Source organism: Rana temporaria, chromosome 6, assembly GCF_905171775.1.
Source record: "Rana temporaria chromosome 6, aRanTem1.1, whole genome shotgun sequence".
Lineage (NCBI taxonomy): Eukaryota > Metazoa > Chordata > Amphibia > Anura > Ranidae > Rana > Rana temporaria.
In genome coordinates this window covers 4534739-4559996 of record NC_053494.1, presented here as the reverse complement: position 1 = coordinate 4559996, position 25258 = coordinate 4534739, and the positions used below count along the sequence as shown (strand labels likewise).

At 45.6% G+C, this 25258-nt stretch overlaps 1 protein-coding gene across 1 annotated transcript; it reads left to right on the top strand.

The window, feature by feature from the left end:
* Window positions 1-8620: 8620 nt before the first annotated feature.
* LOC120942928 lies at window positions 8621-23141 on the top strand. Its single transcript, XM_040355892.1, has 4 exons — window positions 8621-9072; window positions 16944-17070; window positions 19932-19999; window positions 22676-23141. Exons 1-4 carry the CDS (start codon window positions 8754-8756, stop codon window positions 23050-23052), a joined length of 891 nt encoding a protein of 296 aa, XP_040211826.1. The 5' UTR covers window positions 8621-8753; the 3' UTR covers window positions 23053-23141.
* Window positions 23142-25258: the final 2117 nt, after the last annotated feature.

The following is a 25258-nucleotide window of genomic DNA, read 5'->3' as shown; positions in this document are numbered from 1 at the left end:
GAATGAGCAAGGTAGGAGTGCTGAGAGCAATAAGGGGGATGTTGCAGGGGCAATGCCAGAGAGGGGGGTACAATTTTTTCAGGTTGGTTGCATGGAGGGGGGTGGGGAGCTGCAGGAGCAGTGTTCAGAGCAGTAGGGGAGGATGAGGGTGATGGGCATTGGATGCCAGAGAGGGGGTGCGCTTCTTTTAGGTGGAGGGCATGGACGGGGGGATGGGGAGATGCAGCAGTGTTTAGAGCAGGAGGGGAGAATGAGGGTGATGGGCATTGGATGCCAGAGAGGGGGTGTGCTTCTTTTAGGTGGAGGGCATGGACGGGGGATGGGGAGATGCAGCAGTGTTCAGAGCAGGAGGGGAGAATGAGGGTGATGGGCACTGGATGCCAAGAGAGGAGGTATGCCTCCTGCAGGTGGGGGCATGTAAGGTGGAAGGAGGTGGGGAGCTGCAGGAGCAGTGTTCAGAGCAGGAAGAGGGGATGAGTGTGATGAGCAATAGATCCCAAGAGAGGGGGTATGCTTTCTGCAGGTGGGTTGCATGGAAGGGGACGGGGGGTGGGGAGCTGCAGGAGCAGTGTTCAGAGCAGGAGGGGAGGATGAGGGTGATGGGCACTGGATGCCAAGAGAGGGGGGTACGCTTTTTGCAGGGGGAGGGGCATGGAAGGGGGGTGAGGAGCTGCAGGAGCAGTGTTCAGAGCAGGAGGGGAGGATGAGGGCGATGGGCACTGGATGCCAAGAGAGGGGGGTACGCTTTTTGCAGGTGGAGGGGCATGGAAGGGGGATTAGGGGCTGCAAGAACAGTGTTCAGAGCAGGAGGGGAGGATGGGCACTGGATTCCAAGAGAGGGGGTATGATTCCTGCAGGCGGAGGGGGCATGGAAGGGGGATGGGGAGTTGCAGGAGCAGTGTTCAGAGCAGGAGGGGAGGATGAGGGTGATGGGCGCTGGATGCCAAAGAGGGGGGTACAATTTTTGCAGGTGGGGGGGGCATAGAAGGGGGATAAGGAGCTGCAGGAGCAGTGTTTAGAGCAGGAGGGGAGGATAAGGGTGATGGGCAATAGATGCCAAGAGAGGGGGTACGATCCCTGCAGGTGGGGGGCATGGATGGGAAAGGGGGATTGGGAGCTGCAAAAACAGTTTTCAGAGCAGGAGGGAAAGATGAAGGTGATTGGTACTGGATGCCAAGAGAGGGGGTACACTTTTTGAAGGTGAGGAACATGGAAGGGGGATGGAAGGCTGCAGCAGAGTTCAGAGCAGGAGGGTAGGATTAGGATGATGGGCACTGGATGACAAGAGTTCCTGTCCTGTTATACCGCTGGATGGTCTTGGCCACCGGGCTGCAGCTCAGTTTCAGGGTCTTACCAATCTTCTTGTAGCCTCGGCCATCTTTATGTAGAGAAACAATTTGTTTTTTCAGATCCTCAGAGAGTTCTTTGCCATGAGGTGCCATGTTGAACTTCCAGTGACCAGTATGAGAGAGTGAGAGCGATAACACCAAATTGAATACACCTGCTCACCATTCACACCTGAGACCTTGTAACACTAACGAGTCACATGACACCGGGGAGGGAAAATGGCCAATTGAGCCCAATTTTGGACATTTTCACTTAGGGGGTGTACTCACTTTTGTTGCCAGTGGTTTAGACAATAATAGTGTTGAGTTATTTTGAGGGGACAGCAAATGTACACTGTTATACAAGCTGTACACTCACTACACAACATTGTAGCAAAGTGTCATTTCTTCAGTGTTGTCACTTTGGGGGTATTTGATCACCTCTGCGGTTTTTATTTTTTTGTGCTATAAACAAAAATAGACCGACAGTTTTGTAAAAACACAATATTTTTTACTTTTTGCTATAATAAATATATACAGTTGTATGCAAAAGTTTAAGAACTGAACTGTTGGTATAAAGATATGAAACCGCCCCTAATATCCTGTACCACCACTGCGCCAAAGAAAAAAATGTGAAATAAAAGCTGCCACTTAAAAAATAATAAAAATGATAAACTGAATTTCAACCTACAAATCAAACTGTGAAAATAGGACAAAAATGTAGCGCTCATGAGATCAGTACCCAAGTACCAATCACTAGATAACTGTAAACAAATCGCCAGGGATGGACTGGCCATCGGGACTACCGGGAGTTTCCCGGTGGGCCGATGGCTCAGTGGGCCGGCTTCAGTGACAGCGGACAGGGGACTGGAAAAGCATGTGGGGACCAGAGAAGCATGAGGGTACAGAGGAGCATGGGGGAACAGAGGAGCAGGAGAGGAACAGAGAAGCATGTGAGGGACCAGAGAAGCATTGGGGAACAGAGAAGCATGTGAGGGACCAGAGAAGCATGGGGGAACAGAGAAGCATCGGGGAACAGAGAAGCATGTGAGGGACCAGAGAAGCATGGGGGAACAGAGAAGCATGTGAGGGACCAGAGAAGCATGGGGGAACAGAGAAGCATGTGAGGGACCAGAGAAGCATGGGGGAACAGAGAAGCATGTGAGGGACCAGAGAAGCATGGGGGAACAGAGAAGCATGTGAGGGACCAGAGAAGCATGGGGGAACAGAGAAGCATGTGAGGGACATGAGAAGCATGGGGGAACAGAGAAGCATGTGAGGGACCAGAGAAGCATGGGGGAACAGAGAAGCATGTGAGGGACCAGAGAAGCATGGGGGAACAGAGAAGCATGTGAGGGACCAGAGAAGCATGGGGGAACAGAGAAGCATGTGAGGGACCAGAGAAGCATGGGGGAACAGAGAAGCATGTGAGGGACCAGAGAAGCATGGGGGAACAGAGAAGCATGTGAGGGACCAGAGAAGCATGGGGGAACAGAGAAGCATGGAGGAACAGAGGAGCAGACGAGGAACAGAGAAGCATGTGAGGGAACAGAGGAGCAGGAGAGGAACAGAGAAGCATGTGAGGGACCAGAGAGGCATGTGGGGGACCAGAGAAGCAGGGGAGGACCAGAGAAGCAGGGGGAGGTCGGGAGGAGCAGGGGGGATGACAGAGGAGCATGGGGGGGAGGACCAGAAGGAGCACAGGGTAGGGGAAAGACAGCTGACTCAACAACTATGGCCTGGGAGTTTCTCACTTCTGCCTAATCTTGTCCCATTGGGGGGGGGGGCACCGAACTGATTCTTTGCCCCAGATGAAATAATGTCTAGCTTCCCCACTGGTACTGCCTATAAGAGTACCAGTACCAGACGTTCTACTCTAATAAAGTAGAACGGCTAGTGAAGGGGGAGGGGGGGCTTGGGTGGCCATCAGGGTTGGCCGACTGGGGGGGGCGGGTTTGTCTGGCTGCCATGGGAGAGACCTGTCAAAGTGGCCAAATTTGTTTCCCAGTCCAGCCCTGCAAATCGCTAGTGATAAAACTAATATATATATATATATATATATATATATACAGTGGGGATGGAAAGTTTGGGCACCCCAGGTAAAAATGTGTATTAATGTGCATAACGAAGCCAAGGAAAGATGGAAAATTCTCCAAAAGGCATCAAATTACAGATTAGACATTCTTATAATATGTCAAAAAAAGTTAGATTTTATTTCCATCATTTACACTTTCAAAATGACAGAACAAAAAAAATGGTGTTTGCAAAAGTTTGGGCACCCTGCAGAATTTCTAGCATGCACTGCCCCCTTTGCAAAGCTGAGACCTGCCAGTGTCATGGATTGTTCTCAATCATCGTCTGGGAAGACCAGGTGATGTCAATCTCAAAGGTTTTAAATGCCCAGACTCATCTGACCCTCCCCCAACAAGCACCATGGGTTCTTCTAAGCAGTTGTCTAGAAAACTGAAAGTGAAAATAGTTGTCGCTCACAAAGCTGGAGAAGCTATAAGAAGATAGCAAAGCGTTTTTAGATGTCAATATCCTCTGTTCGGGAATGTTATTAAGAAATGGCAGTCATCAGGAACAGTGGAAGTTAAAGCAAGATCTGGAAGACCAAGACAAATATCAGACAGAACAGCTCGCAGGATTGTGAGAAAAGCAATTCAAAACCCACGTTTGACGGCACGATCCCTCCAGAAAGATCTGGCAGACACTGGAGTTGTGGTACACTATTCCACTATAAAGAGATACTTGTACAAATATGGTCTTCATGGAAGAGTCATCAGAAGAAAACCTCTTCTACGTCCTCACCACAAAAATCAGCGTTTGAACTTTGCAAATGAACATATAGACAAGCCTGATGCATTTTGGAAACAAGTTCTGTGGACCGATGAGGTTAAAATGAACTTTTTGGCCGGAATGAGCAAAGGTACGTTTGGAGAAGAAAGGGCACAGAATTTAATGAAAAGAACCTCTGTCCAACTGTGAAGCATGGGGGTGGATCAATCATGCTTTGGGGTTGTATTGCAGCCAGTGGCACAGGGAACATTTCACAAGTAGAAGGAAAAATTGATTCAATAAAATTTCAGCAAATTTTGGATGGTAACTTGATGCCATCTGTGAAAAAGCTGAAGTTAAATAGAGGATGGCTTCTACAAATGGATAATGATCCTAAACACACCTCAAAATCCACGGGGGATTACATCAAGAGGCGTAAACTGAAGGTTTTGCCATGGCCTTCACAATCTCCTGACCTCAACATAATTGAAAATCTATGGATAGACCTTAAAAGAGCAGTGCGTGACAGACAGCCCAGAAATCTCAAAGAACTGGAAGACTTGTGTAAGGAAGAATGGGAAAGATCCCTCAAACCAGAATTGAAAGACTCTTGGCTGGCTACAAAAAGCGTTTACAAGCCGTGATACTTGCCAAAGGGGGCAGTACAAGATATTAACTCTGCAGGGTGCCCAAACTTTTGCAGACGCCATTTTTTTGTTTTCTGTAATTTTGAAAGTGTAAATGATGGAAATAAAATCTAACTTTTTTTGACATATATTATAAGAATGTCTAATCTGTAATTTGATGCCTTTTGGAGATTTTTCCATCTTTCCTTGGCTTCGTTATGCACATTAATACAAATTTTTTCCTGGGGTGCCCAAACTTTCGATCCCCTCTGTATATAAATAGTCCCACGTAACATGTGACTAATTAATAAATAAATAAATTAATTAATAGGCCATAAAGTGAAGTGATATTCAAACAAGATTCAATCTTCTTAAAATCTTCCACCACACCACCGTGCTTGTGACACCACCCCTCGCACTCACCAGCTAAAATTGCCTTCCACTCTCGTGTTCGGCTCAAGGGCTTATCCACACATGTAAATAGGAAAAAGTGCTCCAATAGTGTAAAATAATAACGACCAATTTATTAAAATCCACACTAACACTTCAATCATTGTACTCACATGACGAACTTTAAAAAACAGACCTGAAATATCACAGCAAACATGTGTATATGATGGCTCTGCAGTGCTTTGCGGTCACAGCGGACGCGAGATATGTGCTCAATCAAGGTCTCTCACCCCCTCCTGGATCCCAGACTGTGCTGATCGTATCCCGTGTTTAGCTGTGGCGTCTCACGTCAGTGTAGATTCCTGTCATGCATGAATCCCATGAATAAGTCCAAGTGACGAAACGTCGGGGGCGTGGCTGCATGACAGAGGACCGCCCGCTAAAGAAGAGAATACCGGGGTTATGGTATTTAGCTGCTACCATAACAACGATATTTATCTTCAAACAAAGGACGTAAAACTGCGGCGGGTGGTCCGGAAGTGGTTAAAAATGCATTTGCCCGAATTAAGGTTGAATCTGTCAATTGGAGGCTTATGGTGTCTGCATGGGCGCCGCGTCCGCTGAAATTTTTTCAGGGGGGCGCTTCGGCAGCGGTGATACACAGTCGCATTTAACACTTTCTTCAAACGCTAGCTGGGGTTAAAAGCAACCCCCTAGCGGCCGAATAGCATAGCTAAAACAATGCTGCTATACTTGAGATAGTTCAGCTTCACTCCATGTCTATATAAATATAGCCTAGAGAATGTACAGACCCCCCCCCCATTCTGCACAGACCCCCCTTCAGCGCAGACCCTCCATTCAGCACAGATGGACCCCCCATTATGCACAGACCCATCCATTCAGCACAGATGGACCCCCTTTAAGCACATACTCCCCCTTCAGCACAGATGAACCCCCCTTCAGAACAAACCCCCCCTTCAGCACAGACGCCCCCCTCCCCAATCCCATTCAGTACCTCAGATCAGCCATCAGCGCGACACAGGCATCAGGTTCCCTCCCCCTGTGTACACATAAACACTGGAGGGGGAGATGGCTTCACTCTGCTCACTGTGCCTGTGTGACTGCTCAGACAGCCCGCGGCCGCGAGACTCTTCAACACCTAAATTTTCCAGGGAGGGTCAATTGCCCCCCCCTTGCCCTATGGAGCGGATGCCCATGGGTGTCTGTTGAATGTTCTAAGAATATTCAACGGAGCAGCTACTAAACTATACAACGCCGCGATCGTACATTTCCGGACGAATGCTCTGCCCACAAGCTATAGTAGAATTCTAATGTTGTATGACACTAGTAATAATTATATTTATTATTTATTATCACTGGTCAACCAACATTAGAATTCTTCTATAGCCTATGGGCCGAGCATTTGACCATAAATGTCCGCTAGCGGCGATCGTATGTTTTTAGCTGCTTCGTCAAATCTTTATGTCTCTATAATGTCGAGTCTTTTCTCTCTATGTAGAATAATCTCGGACTAATAGAGTTAGGTTAGGCACATTCAACCGCAGGTTCCATAGACACAGATCACTATTGTCACCGTCATGTCCAATCTTCTATCTATATCGTCGTCACAACGAAAACGAAAATAAAGCATCTTTTTATGTCGGATTTCGGATTCTGCGCGTTCGTTATCGTTTGTTAAAGGGAAGGGGTTAACATCAGGGGTGATCAAAGGATTAACTGTGTGCCTAACCAGTGCTTCTGTACTTTGGGGAGGAGCTTTTACTAGGTGAAGGCATGGATCCATGTCTCTGCTTTGCAGGAACACAGGATCCATGCCTTCCCTCCTGACAGACTTTATTTTTATTTTTTATAGCTAAACCCTTTTATACCCCTTCCATAGCTCCATGCAGAAGCTATGAAAGGGGTGCTTTTAATGATTTTTTTATTTCATATACCTTTATTGCTATCACAAAGGGACCAACAAACTGCTTCTTACTACAATAAAAAGTGAATGGGTTGCCGTAGAGCTGCCCAGATCACTTTAAGGCCCGGTTCGCACCTATGCAGGTTGTACTTTGCATATTCCACGTGCGATTTGCGTTTTTTCAATACATGCTTTTGAGCCATTGAAGTCTATTGAACCAAAAACCAGAAAAAAAAGTCCCCGGCCCTTTACCATAAAATGCACAGATGTAAACTACAGTGAAACCTCGGATTGATTGCGAGTAATGCGGTTAAAGAGCGTTTCGCAATACGAGTATTTTTTTTTCTAAAATCCTGACTCGGTTTGCGAGTGTTGTCTTGCGAAACGAGCAGGATTCAAGCCTCTGCGGTGTGCAGTACCACATTTGGCCACCGGTGCGGGGGCGCCGGAGCCAAGCGGAAGCCGTATGGAGCCGTTTGGAATTACTCTGAAACACTCCGTTCCCGAGGGTTTCCGAGTTCAGCCGATCTGTAAGGAAAGGAACTGCCGCTCACAAAGCTTCGGGAACCTTCACAAAAAAGTGTCCCGCCCTACTATGAGCTTACAGGTGGACGGCCGCACTCCGTGAAAAGGCATCTTTATTGTAGAAAATAAAATTAAATCCAGTATACAGCAGTCAGGTCATAGAAACAGGGGAGAATAGCTAATGTGTTTCACATCATTCGATGCTTAGTCATAGCTCCGAGCTGTCCCAAGTATTTCCGAGGCTCTCTGGCGCCCCCTCACCTCTGGCCACATGCGGTATTGCATGCCATAGAAGTCAATGCGGAACGGATTATTTTTGTTTCCATTGACTTCTATGGGGAAATTCGCTTTGATATCCGAGTGCTTTGGATTACGAGCATTCTCCTGGAACGGATTATACTTGTAATCGGAGGTTCCACTGTACATCCATAGGAAACCATGTTATATGGACTTATGGACTTAGGTGTGTTTCTGCAAAACTGAAAATGCATAAAAAAAAAATGCATAGGTGTGAACCAGGCCTAACTGAACGGCCTATTGCCGGTGATCTGATGTGCTGGTTCCATGTATCATGGAAGTTCCAGCGCATGCGCGAACTGATGCGCTGAGATGGTTCCAGCCATCGGGAAAGTTCCTTCAAGCACTGCGCAGGTGCAAACTTGCTGACGGAAATCCCCGAACGGCGGCCGGCATCCAGGGCGACGTGAATTTTGAGGTAAGTGGCCAGTCGGCCTCACGTCCTCGCTGCGCTCGGACGTCTCGCTTCGCTCGCTCGGCCTCCTGGCTCTTTTTTTAACATCCTCCAATCCACGGGGATGTTAAAGAATGAGCCTGGATGCTGGGCGAAGGTTCGGAGATTTCCGTCGGGAAGTTTGCGCCTGCGCAGTCAGTGGAGGAACTTCCCCCATAGGGGAACATTGAGGACAAGTCACCGGCTATAAAAATGATACCGGCTGCAGCCTTGAGCTTGTTATAATCACTTGAATCCAGGACTTTTTATGAGTGGTTAATAAACTCTATCTCTGTTTGCTGTGTGTCGAAAGTATCTCCTCCCTCCTGCTAATCTTTTATTGACACAAGAAACAGAAAGCGAATGCAAAGTCCTTTCTACTGAAGTCCTAACATTGACAATAGAGAAAACTGAGAAAGAGAAAAAAAAGCACAAAATAATAATAACTATCAACAATGGACATTAGACAGTTGAAGGACAACATCAGGAGCTTCAGCCTGGAAGATGGAGATCTGGGGAGTCAGGGATATAAGAGGGTCCTTCTACAGCTGTTTGGCTTTACTGGTCATGGAAAATCTTCCTTCATCAACTCCTGTATGTATGTCCTGGAAGAAGGTGAGAACTTCATAGAATACGCCGAGGCCCGAGAAACACTAGAAGGATATACTATGATAAGAAATGCCTATCCGCTCACCGACCAGATCACCATCGTAGACAACAGAGGCTGCAGCAAACTGAACGATTTTGAAAGAGCTGAAGTGTATGCCCAGCTGGGTGAGTAACATTCGGAGAGCCCCAAATGCTATAGGACTATATACTATAGGACTGGTAAAGTAATGTAGCACTACCCCCTAAGGTGCCTCTGAGTTGTGGGTCCCCCTATAGTCTGCACAGCCAGGCAACATTCATTTTCCCACTAGCATCTAGACACAAGAACATGGACTTTTGGATTTTTAACTACTTCCCACCCGGCCACTATACTTACACGGCTGGGTGGGCGCTTCCTCCTTCTGAGTGGACATTCAAGAACGCCCCTCAGAAGGAGGGGGAACGTGCACGTGCGTGCCTGCGCAGCAGCGCGATCCTGATGCGCTCGTGTCACCTGGACACGGCGCAACTCGGATCAGCAGGAGGGCTCTGTGATTGGCCCTCCTGATCACATGACAGCTGTGTCCAATTAAATCTGTGATGTAAATAGAGAGCCAGTTGCTAGGCGATTGGCTCTCCTCACGCAGAAGTTGTCAGTGAGGAGAGGAGAGCCCAGCTTGACTTAAGAATAACAAAATGAGGACAGTTTCCTTCTCTAGCACATATAGATGGGCCAAATTCCCCCCCCCCCCCCCCCGTTCAGTTTGCAGCAGAACTCCTGAACAGGGGAAATGTTCTAACCCGAACAGCGAACCCCATTTATGGAAAAGTCAAAAGTTTCCATTTTGAAAGCTCATATGCAATTTTTTTGGCCATAGAAAGGGGTATAGGAGTCTGGGTACTGCCCTGGGGGACATGTATCAATGCAAAAATTTAACTCACATTTGCGCGGTCGTGCGACGTGGCTCCCAAACAAAATTCGTGTTTTTTTCCCCCACAAATAGAGCTTTCTTTTGGTGGTATTTGATCACCTCTGCGGTTTTTATTTTTTGTGCTATAAACAAAAATAGAGCGACAATTTTGAAAAAAATTCAATATTTTTTACTTTTGCTATAAAAAATATCCCCCTAAAATATATGTAAAAAAAAAAACAGTTTTTTTCCTTAGTTTAGGCCTGTTACGTATTCTACTACTTATTTTTGGTAAAAAAAAATCGCAATAAGCGTTTATTAATTGGTTTGGAAGGGCTTAAGTGTGTGGGGGCGGGGCTTACTGTGACACAATACTGATCACTGCTCCCAATGACAGGGAGCAGTAGATCAGTGTCCTGTCACTAGGCAGAACAGGGAGATGCCTTGTTTACATAGGCATCCCCCTGTTCTGCAGCTCCGTGATACGATCGCGGGACCTGGGGGGTCCCCCTTAATGTGCCTGTAAAGTGGCACATTAAGGGGGATGCCCATGCACTGTATTTAAAGGAATTTTTCATGTGGGATCCCCCCTCCAGTCCATACCTGACCCTATGGATCTGGTATACATTATAAGTGGAACCCCACACCAATTTTTTTTTTTTTAAATAGCAAGGGGTCCCCCCCCCCCAAAATCCACACCAGTCTCTTATCCAAACACACAGCCTGGCAGGTCACATGCGGTCATCCTAAAGCACCTTGTCCCCATGTAGATGGGCTGGCCTGTGCTTGTGGGGGTCTGTGGGCATGGAGCTTATCGTAATCTGGAAGCTCCCTTTAACAAGGGAAACCCCCAGATCCCAGCCCCCCCATGTGAATGAATATGGTGTACATTGTACCCCTACCCATTCAACAAAAAAGTGTCAAAGTAATAATAACACAGAGACAGTTTGTGACAATTCTTTTATTATAAAAAAATATGTAAATCCATTGTCATTCACGCTGCCAGTCGCACCCAAAAAAAAAAAAAAAAACACCCCAAAAAACACTCTGCCTTTATTGATGGCCGACTGCTGAACACCTCCTGGTGGCACTCTTGTGATGTCACGGATCGGTACGTGTTGGGGAACTTCATGCAAAAAACAAAAAGTCCTTATCCAAGCTTTCTTGTGATACCAATAAAGTAAAAAAAAAAGTAAAAAAATATAAACTATGGCCCGGATTCACATACATCGGCGCATATTAATGCCGCCGTAGCGTATGTCTTTTACGCTACGCCGGCGCAGCGCGGAGAGGGAAGCATGGAATTCACAAAGCAAATGCTCCCAACGTTGCGCCGGCGTAGCGTATAGTCGTAGGCGTAAGCCGGCGTAAGTGGAAGTAGGTGGAAGTGGGCGTGATACATTTAAATGAAGCGTGACCCAATGCAAATGATGGGCCGAGCGTCACACAATTCCTTAAAACGAACTGCGCATGCATCGTGCCTTGGACGCATCCCAGTGCGCATGCTCACAATCACGTCGAAACAACTGCCTAAGATACGTCAAATCACTGCCTACGACGTGAACGTAACCTACGCCCAGCCCTATTCACGTACAACGTTAACTACGTAAAATGCGACGGCATTCGTTCCCTGGTCCATACCTTTGCATGAGTTGCGCCTCCTATATGGGGAATAACTTTACACCGGACGTACGACTTACGCAAACCGCGTATATTATGCGCTGGGCGCAAGTACGCTCGTAAATCGCCGTATTTGCCTCATTTGCATATTTGAATCGAAAATCAATGGGAGGGCCACATGCGTCCAGCGTAAATATGCGCCCACTCTACGCCGGCGTAGGAAAGTTACGTCGGGCGGCTGAAGCCTATTTTTCGACGTATCTTGGTTTGTGGGTCGGCGCATAGATACAGCGACGCACATTTGTACTTACGTCGGCGTATCTGGAGATACGTTGGCGTAAGTGCTTTGTGAATCTGGCTTTTTATGTCTAGATCTCTGTAAAAAGGAACACCGACGTCCCTATATCTTTTTGTTCAGTCCTATGAATAAAACATGAACATGTACATTTGTTTGATTTTCTAATAGTTAATAGGGACTGTGTGTAGGCTCCATCTAACTTTTTCTGTCGAATTTCTGACAGCAAAAATTTGAGAGCTGGTTCTCAAAAAGAAAAGTTCTGTATGCAATTCCGACGCGCAAAAAAAAACATGCATGCTCGGAATCAATTAGACACATGCTCGGAATCATTGAACTTCATTTTTCTCGGCTCGTCGTAGTGTTGCACGTCACCACCTTCTTGACGGTCGGAATTTTGTGTGACCATGTGACGGTCGGAATTTTCCGATCGTGTGTACGCGGCATAAGTGATGAGAAAATCTGAACGCTCAGGTGAGCGAGTTCTCCTCATAAAGAATTGTCACCAAAAAAGTAACAACCAGCTGTTGACGAGTGTGCCTACAAACTATCCACACAGCTTTGAATTACTCCTAAGGCAAGCCATGCATGGGTTGAATTTTGAAAGAATTTTCTTTTTCGAAAATCTTTTCTTAGGCCCCGTACACACGATAGAATCCATCCGCAGATAAATCCCAGCAGATGGGTTTCAGCGGATAGATCCTATAGTGTGTACACGCCAGCGGATCTTTTTCCGCGGATAAATCTCCCCTGGGATGGATTCCAGCAGATCGGATATTTGCTGACATGAAGAACATATCCATCTGCTGGAGTCCATCCCAACGGATGGATCCGCTGGTCTGTATAGACTCACCGAATCCATCCGTCCGAAGGGATCCCCCGCATGCGATTCGACGCATGCGTGGAATTCCTTATATGACAGTGTCGCGCACGTCGCCTTGTCATAATCGCGGCAACGGCGTGACACGTCATCGCCAGAGGATTTCGGCGCGGATTTCAATGCGATGGTGTGTACACTCCATCGCATGAAAATCAGCCGAAATCCTCGAGAGGATTTATCCGCGGAAACGGTCCGCTGGACCGTATTCGCGGATAAATTCTATCGTGTGTATGGGGCCTAAGAATTTTTGTTTGTATTTCTCACCATTAGTGGGCTGCAGCAACAGCAGATTTTCTTGCGGCCATAGAATTTTACAGGGGGAGTTTCTAAAAAACTTAGGACTGTTAGGCCCCGTACACACGACCGGATCTATCCGCTGGGATTTATCCACGGATCAGTTCCAGCGGATTGATCCGGTCGTGTGTAGGCCCGAGCGGACATTTTCCAGCAGATAAAAATCCAGCCGACGGATTTCCAGCGGATAAAAATTTTGTAGCATGCTACAAAATCTATCCGCTGGAATTCTGTCTGTCGGTCGTCTGTACAGACTCACCGGATAAGTCCGTCCGATCCCCATCCCTCGCATGCGTCGGAATGATTCGACGCATGCGTGGAAGTATTTACCTTCCAGCGTCGCGCACGTCGCCGCATCATCGTCGCGGCGACGGCGCGTACACGTCGCGCCACGTGACCGCGGATGTTTTCCGCCCGGATTTTAATCTGATGGTGAGTACAACCATCAGATCAAAATCCGGAGGAGAAATGTCCGATAGAAACGGTCCGGCGGACCATTTCCATCGGATAACTCCTCGTCTGTACGGGGCCTGACTGATTAAAATTTTCATGTTTGATCAATCTATTTTTTTTTTAATCGATTAATCAACTAATTTCGATTAATTATATCTCACATACAGATCCAACTACTTGTAGCTGATCTCCTTGCATTGCAACTCTGCATTAGTCAGTGGTAAATGTGGTATACACTATATACCAGGCAAGTCCAAAGTCCGGCCCATGGGCCTGGTGATTTAATACGGCCCCCTGGGGATTTGGATATATATATTGTTTGTGGCCCCCAGGGCCACAAAAGGATATATACCGTATTTATCGGCGTTGCCTCGGAGGGGACAGGGAGGGGGCGGGATGAGCGCCATTAGATTACACAAAGAGAATCTCCTGTTTAATCAGCGGCGTCTGTAATAGGAAGTCCCGTCTCCTGGGATGCCATTGGATGACTTTTCTGTCTATCATAGGAGGCGAGACGTTGTATTAAAGAGGTAACTGAGTAAACAAGAGATTCTCCTGTTTGTAATCTGTCGGCACCCCCCGTCCCGTCCCCTCCGAGGCTGCAGATGGGCATCAGTCAGGCTGCATTCATGGCATGTGAGGCTGCATTAATGGCATATGGTAAGCCTGTGCGTGTAATACGCAGACAAATACAGTATATCTAAATAACACGCCCAAGCTCATCCTTATTCCTGACCAGCGCTCAGGGATTCGTTGGGGCCACAAAAGAGATATATACAGTATATCCAAATAACACGCCCAAGCTCCTCTCTTCACCATACACAGCCACAAAGGCAAGAGAATTCTTGTTGGGTATTAGTTCTCAGAGTGCACCAAATTTTAATGGTTCAAAGAATGTCGGGGCAAAATGGTCGGCCCTCATACATGTTCACTTCATCAAATCTGGCCCTCTTTGAAACAAGTTTGGACACCCCTGCTATATACAATCACCATAACACTGGTTAGTTTCCACAATCCATGACTTAACTTCACAGTTCACACAAATACGTTTTAAATTCAAACTGTGGCACTGACATGAGTAATTTTTTCTTATTAAACTTTAAGAAAAATTTAGAAAGTTTGTTTAACTTTAATTATAAAACTTATCTAGTATATTGACTGTCAGTCACTTTATAGGAGACAAGTAGGCATCACTTTAGCCAGTCACACAGATACACCAGAGTGTTTACATTTTCTGGAAGCAGACATGGTCACATTTTATTGACAATATACCCTGAAGAACTGAACAGTCTTTCGCACGGAACAGATGTTCCGATACACAAAGAATTGTCTGCACAAAACTGCTTAGGACAGGAAAACAATGGTTATTTTTGCCCCCTTCCCCTGATGCATCCTCCTGCTCCACAGATGCAGAGGTACCTCAATCCAATGGGTGCAGTTTGCTCGCATCCAACAGGGTAAGTCTCACTGTCCAGGCTGTCCAGTGATGTCAAGAATTTTGATCGATCAAAAAAATTAAAGATTAATCAAGGAATTAATCTTTAATTTCCCCAGCCCTAAAAAAAGAGGGCCAGATCCTCAAAAGGGATAAGCCGGCGTATCTACTGATACGCCGTCGTATCCCTGTTTCTATCTTTGGAACTGATCCACAGAATCAGTTTTCCATAGTTAGGCAGAAGATCCGGCATGTGTAAGGGACTTACACTGCCGGATCTTAGAATGCAGTACCGCATCCGCCACTGGGGGCATTTCGTGTCGAAATGCCGCCTCGGGTATGCAAATTAGCACTTACGGAGATCCACGAAGCGGTTCAGCTTCGTGAAATCTCTGTAAATACTTACGTTGCAATCGTAAAATTAGGGCTGCTTTTACAAAGTGTAAACTGTTTACACCTTGTAAAAGTAGACCCTTCTTTGCAGCGACGCTGATTATTATTATTTTTTTATTTATTTTTTTCCACCGTATCTTTTTTTACCCGGCGCAATTTACAAAACACGGCGTGACGTAATTTCGCGCTATGCCCGTCGGGAAAATGACGTCACGAGCATGCGCAGTACGTCCGGTGCGGGAGCGCGCCTAATTTAAATGGGACTCGCCCCATTTGAATTGGGAACGCCTTGCGCCGGCCGGATTTAAGTTACACAGCCGAAAATTTCTAGGTAAGTGCTTTGTGGATCGGGCACTTAGGTAGAAATTTTGCGGCAGTGTAACTTAAATCAGAATAGTTAAGTTACGGCGCCTCTTTGTGGATCTGGCCCAGAATTTTTCCCCTTTTTCCGACAAACCGAATGGGATCTGGGAAAGGTAGGGGTTTTTAGGGTGGGGAGAGTCACTAGGTGGAGATGCACTTAGGGTTAAAGTTCATAGGTCAAAGGTCAGTTAGGGGCTAGGGGGTTAGGGTTAGTGTTAGGGGATTAGGGTGTTATAGGTTTAGGGTAGGGTTAGTGGTTGGGGATTAGGGTGTTATAGGTTTAGGGTAGGGTTAGTGGTTGGGTTGGGTTGGGGGTTGGGTAGGGGTTGGGTTGGAGTTAGGTACACACGATCAGACCTTTTCGATGAAACTGGCCTTAAGGCCAGTTTCATCAGACCAAATTGATCGTGTGTACGGCCCATCCGACCGTTGTCAATCGGACCAAAGTTTTAAAACTTGCTTTAAAATCTGTCTGATGGACGCCTGACCGTCGGACCAAAACGATGGTTAGTACACAAAAGCATCGGACCAAAAACCCGCGCATGCTCAGAATCAAGTCGACGCATGCTTGGAAGCATTGAACTTCGTTTTTTCAGCACGTCGTTGTGTTCTACGTCACCACGTTCTGACCCGATCGGATTTTGGACTGATGGTGTGTACACGCATCAGACCATCAGACCACTTCAGCGGTGGTCCGTCGGACCATTCTCATCGGACCGGTCTGATCGTGTGTACAGGGCCTTAGGGTTATGGTGTTAGGGTTAGAGGGTTTGGGTTAGGGTTTTCCCTTAAAGAAGAAGGCTAGGACTCAGGAATTGGAACAGGGACCTCCCCAGAGGTCAAAGGTTAGAAGGCGGGTTCCCAGAGGCCAACGGTCATGGGGCGTGGCTGACCCACCCCCACCAACGTGTACCACCTACCCCAACTAGGTCAAGGAATAAACAAGTCGGGGAATGAACAAGTTGGGGGAAAGCATCGGACATGTTGGAAACGTTTTGAAAAACAAACAATTTTTTTATCAAGAATCGTGCGAGAAATGTAATTGGAAAATAAATACGCATGTATAAGAAAAGAAAATTCCCGGAAAGAAAAGAAGATTCCCAGACACAAAAATTATTTTCTGCAGCAACATGAGGTGAAATTAAAGGTTTAGTTAGTCTAATTTCAAAATCAATAGTGGCGCCATCAGATCACAAGAAAACTCACACATTTCCTGATTTTCAAAAGAAAATTCGATCCATGTATGGCCAGCCTAACTCACCAAATTCACATTTTGTTTAATGCCTGAACAAGGAGGAACTCTTAATGCATTGGCTGCACATACAGATTTTGTTTGAACTGTTTAAATTAAATAAATACTTTTGGACTCCACATGTTTGGTGGAGCCCATTCTCTGTGTCTTATCAATTGCAGGAAACTGCATTCCCATTGGACAGAAAGTTGATTGGGAAAAAAATTACAGCGCTATGATGGAGGCCATAGAAAATTCTGAGTTGGAACCAAATTTCACAGACTTCCTCGTCCCCATCTTTGTGTACAGGTAAGTGATTCTTGTGTCGGATGATCCTTGGAGCAGTTTGTTTGCCCGGAATTAGGTGAGGGGCTGATTTGGTGATGTATTCGGTTGTGAAAAAAAAAATGTCTTCCTCGGTTTAAGCCAATACATATTTTTGGTAAAAAATCACAATAAATGTATACTGATTGGTATAGCGTCTACAAAATAGGGGATAGGTTTATGGCATTTTTTTTTGTTACTATTAATGCAATTTTTAGTGGGACTGCGACATTGCGACAAACACTTTATTTGTTTTTTGGCCCAGTGACATTTATACAGCAATCGGTGCTATAAAAATGCACTGATCACTGTATAAATGACACTGGCAGGGAAGGGTTTAACACTAGTGATGATCAAGGGGTTAAATGTGTTTCCTGGGAGGTGTTTCTAACTGCGGGGGGAGGGGACTGACTGGAGGAGGAGAGAGATCACTGTTCCTGATCACTAGGAACAGCAGAGCTGTCTCTCCGCCCCTGTCAGAATGGGGATATGTCTGTTTACATTGACAGATCCCCATTCTGGCTCTCTGTGGAGCGATCGCGGGTGGCCGGCAGACATCGCCTGCGATCGCACGCCCACTGTATCTATTGCACAAACTGAAGTACAGCTATGCCGATTTGCTCAATAGAGCCAACCTGCTGAAGTTAAATGACGCCGGCAGGTCAGCAAGTGCTTAATTAGTAAAATGAAATGACCCACCTACAGGTAAAATAGCAGGGATCGGCACGCGGAAGTGCTGGAGATCACTCTCAGATACAGGCCAGGCAACCAATCCCCAAATGACACATGGGATAAGAAGGAAGCTGTATTGATACTTTAAAAAATGTAAGACTCCATGAGACTCCGCCCAACGTGTTACGTCCGATTGGACATCATCAGGGGCTCCTTCTGAAATGCCTTCAAGTCTGTGCATGTCCATGTTACAAACATGTTCCTATACTCTATAGCCTTTAAAATGCGCAGCAGTTTCAGATGTTTCCAACATGAAATAATAAGCCCCCCCTGACACAAACACCCCCTCCCCCCACAAAAAAAAACTTTTTTTTTTCCAATAACAACTTTTACTCAATTAAAATAAACATATTATTGAATGTACACAGCTGAGAATAGGCCTTTTTTATCCATTGTACGTCGATATACATGGTGTAAGGTTAGAGGTTTTACTGAACCCAGGCTTTATAGGACTTCTGGATGTATGGAACCCTATCATGCATCGGCAAGTCAATCCACCCACACGGACATATGGTGTAAAAAAATAGACTTTATTTCTCCTGCGTACATATTCAAATCATAAAATAAAGGAACGCCCTTGTCTCAGCCAATCATATCTAAGTAATTAGGTTATACAAGTAATATTCATCACAATTTATACAGCGTGTGCAAAATATAGCAATCTATCTTCTATGTGTCCGACTAACCCTTGTTTATACTGCGTCTTATCTATGTTATTGTTCTTTGCCCAGTACATAATAACATTTGGCAAGGTTCCTGGCTTTTGTGTAACTAATCCTAGAAGCTCAAGAATACATCTTCATACAAGCATTAATCACTATGGGGGAACTCTAGCAAGCCTTATAATGCATTGATATTATGGGGGAACTCTAGCAAGCCTTATAATGCATTGATATTATGGGGGAACTCTAGCAAGCCTTATTATGCATTGATATTATAGGGGAACTCTAGCAAGCTTTATAATGCATTGATATTATGGGGGAACTCTAGGAAGCCTTATAATGCATTGATATTATGGGGGAACTCTAGCAAGCCTTACAATGCATTGATATTATGGGGGAACTCTAGCAAGCCTTATTATGCATTGATATTATGGGGGAACTCTAGCAAGCCTTATAATGCATTGATATTATGGGGGAACTCTAGCAAGCCTTACAATGCATTGATATTATGGGGAACTCTAGCAAGCCTTACAATGCATTGATATTATGGGGGAACTCTAGCAAGCCTTACAATGCATTGATATTATGGGGGAACTCTAGCAAGCCTTACAATGCATTGATATTATGGGGGAACTCTAGCAAGCCTTATAATGCATTGATATTATGGGGGAACTCTAGCAAGCCTTACAATGCATTGATATTATGGGGGAACTCTAGCAAGCCTTACAATGCATTGATATTATGGGGGAACTCTAGCAAGCCTTACGATGCATTGATATTATGGGGGAACTCTAGCAAGCCTTATAACGCATTGATATTATAGGGGAACTCTAGCAAGCTTTATAATGCATTGATATTATGGGGGAACTCTAGGAAGCCTTATAATGCATTGATATTATGGGGGAACTCTAGCAAGCCTTATAACGCATTGATATTATAGGGGAACTCTAGCAAGCTTTATAATGCATTGATATTATGGGGGAACTCTAGGAAGCCTTATAATGCATTGATATTATGGGGGAACTCTAGCAAGCCTTACAATGCATTGATATTATGGGGGAACTCTAGCAAGCATTATAATGCACTGATATTATGGGGGAACTCCAGCAAGCCTTATAATGCATTGATATTATGGGGGAACTCTAGCAAGCCTTACAATGCATTGATATTATGGGGGAACTCTAGCAAGCCTTACAATGCATTGATATTATGGGGGAACTCTAGCAAGCCTTATAACGCATTGATATTATAGGGGAACTCTAGCAAGCTTTATAATGCATTGATATTATGGGGGAACTCTAGGAAGCCTTATAATGCATTGATATTATGGGGGAACTCTAGCAAGCCTTACAATGCATTGATATTATGGGGGAACTCTAGCAAGCCTTATTATGCATTGATATTATGGGGGAACTCTAGCCTTTCACATTGTGTTCTTCTACTCTTATCTAGAGCCACAAAGATGATAAATGAAATGGAGGAAGTAAAAACCTTTATGGAAAACTGTGTGAAAATGACAGGTAACTTATTCCTGTGTGAAGATCTTTTTTGGTGACACCAATCTATCTACCCTTTTCTTTTATTGACATTCTTTTTACAGCAGTGCTGCAAGTTATTTGGCTCTTTTGAAGTAATTAAGCTTGCTGGTCAAGATCTCATGTGTTGTTGAAGAGACTAAGGCCTTGTACTGCTTGTCCCTCAGGGGTCTCCAAACTACGGCCCTCCAGTTGTTCAGGAACTACAATTCCCATCATGCCTGGTCACGTCTGTGAATGTCAGAGTTTTACAATGCCTCATGGGACGTGTAGTTCCGCAACAGCTATAGGGTCATAGTTTTGAGATCCCTGCTGAATTTTCTTCTACATTGTGACTTGGTGGCCATGAATCTACGACCCACACTGAATCATTAACTGACACCTTTTTTTATTCATAGGCTGCATATACATTTTAAACGTAAGAGCTGGCTACTCCTTTAACAAAACACATACCGTATATACTCGAGTATAAGCCGAGTTTCTCAGCCCTTCTTTTTGGGCTGAAAATGACCCCCTCGGTTATACTCGAGTCAGTACCTGGGTCCATTGCCGCCTGACCATTGCAGAATCCGATCTGTGTACCCGAGTCTGTGACATAGATGGTGACCATGCTGTTTTAAAAACTCGCACACCTCCTTGTGCTGCTCCGTGATAGGTGGAACGCTTGGTTTCCCAGAAAACACTGTGTTCAGTGTTCCGCCTATGAGGATCGCCCTCTCGTCTATCACAAACGAGAGGGCGATCCTCATAGGCGGAACACTGAACACAGTGTTTGCTGGGAAACCAAGTGTTCCTCCTATCACAGAGCAGCACAAGGAGGAGCGTGAGTTTTTAAAACAGCATGGTCACCATCTATGTCACAGACTCGGGTACACAGATCGGATTCTGCAATGGGCACGGTGAGGTCAGGCTGCCGGTTACAGTAGAGAGAATGTAGGTGAGAGGATGGTTGAGTTGAAGAGCTGCAATGGGCACAGTGAGGTCAGGCTGCATATGGGCACAGTGAGGCTGCAAATGGGCATTGTTGACCCTTTTTTCCACTTACAGTAGCTTCTGCATTTCTCACCGTAGGCTTATGCTCGAGTCAATAAGTTTTCCCATTTTTCTGTGGTAAAATTAGGTGCCTCGGCTTATATTCGAGTATATACGGTACTTTGCCTTAATTACCTCTTCTTTTACTTAGTATGTCTCTGGTGGTGGAGGGTGGGAGGGTCACATTGTCAATATTAGGAAAGACAGGGCATTTCCTTGGCTATCTGATAAGTGAATGGGTCCAAATTTAAACCAACGAAAGCATAATTCACACGATCAGAAATTCCGACAAGAAAACCGTAGATTTTTTTCCAACGGAATGTTGGCTCAAACTTGTCTTGCATACACACGGTCGCACAAATGTTGCTTGGAAATTCCGAACGCAGTGATGTACAACACTACAACGAGCTGGTAAAAATGAAGTACAATGATTTTGAGCTTGCGTCAAATTGATTACAAGCATGCGTGGGATTTGGATACACACAATCGGAATTTCCAACAAGAACTTTTGGCTCTCAATCTTTTGTGGTCGGCTGTCTCGGCTCCTCCCTGCAAGAGCTAGACCCCTTCTGGGAAGCGCTCTCCCAAGGGGGTTATCTTGCAGGCGGGCTCCCGTGTGATACAGTCGGCGGCCATAGCTGCCATGTGTCTTATTCGGCCCTGTCCCAGGCACGCCGCGTCATTGATTTGATTGACAGCAGCGGGAGCCAATGGCTGTGCTGCTATCAATCCCCAATGAAGAGCTGCCCCAAGGTGGGGGAAAAGCATCGCGGAGATCACACCCACAGAGTTTCGTGGCTCAGGAAAGTAAAACGGGGGGCCCGAGAGTGCAAGGTGTTTTTTCATGTTTATATTTTTGTCCTGTTTACCATTATCATTAAAAAGTGAAAGTAAAAGAAAATCCCAAATTGGGTCGTCCTTAGAAAGTTAATATTGGGGAAATCTTCTAATTTTGGTGACCTGGGGTACCCCAATAAACTCCCTTCTTTTGCAGGGATTTCCTCTCACTTCCTGCTTCGGCTGTAGGACAGGAAGTGATGGAAAATCTCACCATTGGGACATAAAGCGCAAAAATAAACCTTATTGGGGGTTACAGAGTTTTGCCTATAGTTCTACTTTTTTTTTATGATAAACTTAAAAAAGTAAATATATATACATGAAATAGATCTAGAAATACTTTAATGCTCAAGGTCAAACAGAGGAGGCTCTTTGCTTTGTGATGCCTTAGGCAAATCTGAGACATGAGGCCCCACTCACATCCATAATGGGAAAAATAATTCAAGCGATGAAAATTAACTGTATAAATTGCATATATTAAGAGTTTTAAATTCTATGAATTCAGTGTTTATAGAATTTTCTCTAACCAATTCTTTAGGCAAATTAGACGGCCGCGAGGCCCCTGTGGGGGCGAGGCCTAAGGCGACCGCCTAATTTGCCTATTTAGAGAGACGCCTCTGAGGTCAAAATATGGCATAGTATTATAGGCCTTGCTTAATCAAATGTGACATTTCCAGCATCTGATTGGCCACTTTATCTGACAGATACCTATGGATAGGAGCACGACAGACCACTGAGGTAGGGAGGAAAATACTGAAAACTTTGAGATGCTCACTACATTCTCTTCTTCAGGTATCGTTCCCATCATTGTCATCGCCTTCAAAACCAAAGGAGATTACCTGGAAGTTGAGAAACAATTTAGACTCATGGGAGCGGAGACGGTGATCGCCATCGAGAATTACACAACGGAGAGCAAAATAAAAACTCTGGGAAGAACCACCGACATCCTGATGGTGATAGACAGCGCCTTGAGGAACGTCAGATTCCACCTGGAACAGCCGAGAAACCCGAGAAGAGAAAGGATAGAGAGGAAGAAATTCATGTACAACTACATCCATCAGATCCACCTTCATCAGGAGAGAGAAAAACATGAGAAAGAAAAAAGTGAAAGAGAAAAAGAGAAAAAAAAACAGGAAGAGGAAAGAAAAGGGATATGTACACTATTGTAACATTCCATTGCATTGGGACTGTTTAACCACTTCAGCCCCGGACCATTTGGCTGGTCAAAGACCAGGCCACTTTTTGCGATTCGGTACTGCGTCTCTTTAACTGACAATTGCGCGGTCGTGCGACGTGGCTCCCAAACAAAATTGGCGTCCTTTTTTTCCCACAAATTTAACTTTCTTTTGGTGGTACTTGAACACCTCTGCGTTTTTTTTTATTTTTTTGCGCTATAAACAAAAATAGAGCGACAATTTTGAAAAAAAATGCAATTGTTTTTACTTTTTCCTCAGTTTAGGCCGATACGTATTCTTCTACATATTTTTGGTAAAAAAAAACAAAAAAAAAACAACAAAAAAACGCAATGATCGTCTATTGATCAGTTCGCGCAAAAAAAATTATAGCGTCTACAAAATAGGGGATAGTTTTATGGCATTTTTATTAATATTTTTTTTTTTTTACTAGAAATGGCGGCGATCAGCGATTTTTATCGTGACTGCGACATTATGGCGGACACATCGGACACTTTTGACACATTTTTGGGACCATTGTCATTTTTACTGCGATCAGTGCTATAAAAATGCACTGGGGTAGATTCAGGAACAATTTCCGCCGGTGTAGACTGAGATGCGCGGCGTAAATGCCAATTTGCGCCGGCGTATCTCCGCGCCGTATTCAGCAAACAATATTACGCCGTAACGTAGATTTTTTTTTTTCGTTTGGACCTTTCCACGCCGGTGCGGCGTGGGCGCCCATTTACGCTGGTCTGAACTAGCGCGGCCCTGGTTTTTCTATTTTAAATATGCAAATGAGGGAGTTGGTCCGATTCAGCAAATTACGAATTGCCGGCGCAGGCTACTCCCGGTGCGTGTAACTCTGGTTTGCAGCGGAAAGTTACCCTTTATAAAGCAGGGGTAACTTTACACCACACTTGCACAGGTCAGCTGGAGAGCAGCTAAAGCAGCAGCGTTACAAACGACCTGAGCAACAACACTTGCTGGACAACACATAGAGGCGGTCCCCATGTTGGGAGAGGCCCTCAATAATTACAGCCCTCTCCTCTGGGCTGAAATTGGTCATCCGCCCACCTGAGGATTCCTCATCAGCCATAACTGCCCCACCACAATGCAAACCACCTAGCTTAGAAAATAAAAAGCTTCAGTACATTTGCACCTGCAGGGCGGAAGTCTGGGCTGATTCATGGACTGGGCTTTGGTAGTGGGTCGGCGTAGCTCAGGGATCACGCCGGGGCGCAGTTCTGAGCATATGCAGATTGGGGCATTTACCCCTGGATGTCACTGAGCATGTGCGGTCTAAGATGCGCCCCGCCGTGACCCCTGCGCCACGCTCCCCGCTTCATTAGCATAGGGAGCCACCCATTTTATTCTACCCCGCCTTACGCCGCGCTACGCCGCCTTACGCCGTGTAAAATCCGCCACGCCGGGGCAAGAGACAGGAAAAAAGTTTCCTGAATCACTAGCATGCCTCTCTGCGCTGCTCCGGCGCAGTGTAAAAAAGATGCACTGCGCCGGACCAAAGATCCGCTGATGTTCCTGAATCTGGCCCACTGATTACTGTAAATATGACACTGACAATGGCAGCGAAGGGGTTAACCACTAGGTGGCGATGTAGGGGTTAAGTGTTCCCTAGGGAGTGATTCTTACTGATAGGGGGCGTGGCTACACATGACACATCACTGATGACCGTTCCCGATCACAGGGAACGGTCATCAGTGACAGTGTCACTAGGCAGAATAGAGGAATGAAAGATGATATGAATCCGCGCTACGGAATAGAGTTTAGAAAATATATACTGCAAGAAAGTAGATGCTGGAAGTATGAAATGGTAATCTACAGTGGCTGCCCCTACATATGTACCCCACCTGGGTGGAGTATGGAATGGATAAGAGATATTAGTAGGTGGTGGCGCCTACTAGTGATAGTGATGACTAAAGTATAAAAAGTGTGTCCTCAATATGTAATTAAGTGCTATGGGCCAGATTCACAGAAGAAATACGCCGGAGTATCTGCTGATTCACCGGCGTACTTTCAAATTTCCCGCGTCATATCTTTAGTTTGATACCTCAAACCAACATACGACGGCTTCTGGGTTCGATCCGACAGGCGTACGGCTTCGTACGCCTTCGGATCGTAGGTGTAATTTTCAGGCGGCCGCTGGGTGGAGTTTGCGTCGTTTTCCAGCGTCTGGTATGCT

Coding starts and splice junctions, on each gene's coding strand:
- LOC120942928 (XM_040355892.1), top strand. CDS start 8,754: ATGGACATTAGACAGTTGAAGGACAACATCAGGAGCTTCAGCCTGGAA. Junction 17,071..19,931: donor GTCCCCATCTTTGTGTACAG/GTAAGTGATTCT, acceptor ACTCTTATCTAG/AGCCACAAAGATGATAAATG. Junction 20,000..22,675: donor AAACTGTGTGAAAATGACAG/GTAACTTATTCC, acceptor TCTCTTCTTCAG/GTATCGTTCCCATCATTGTC.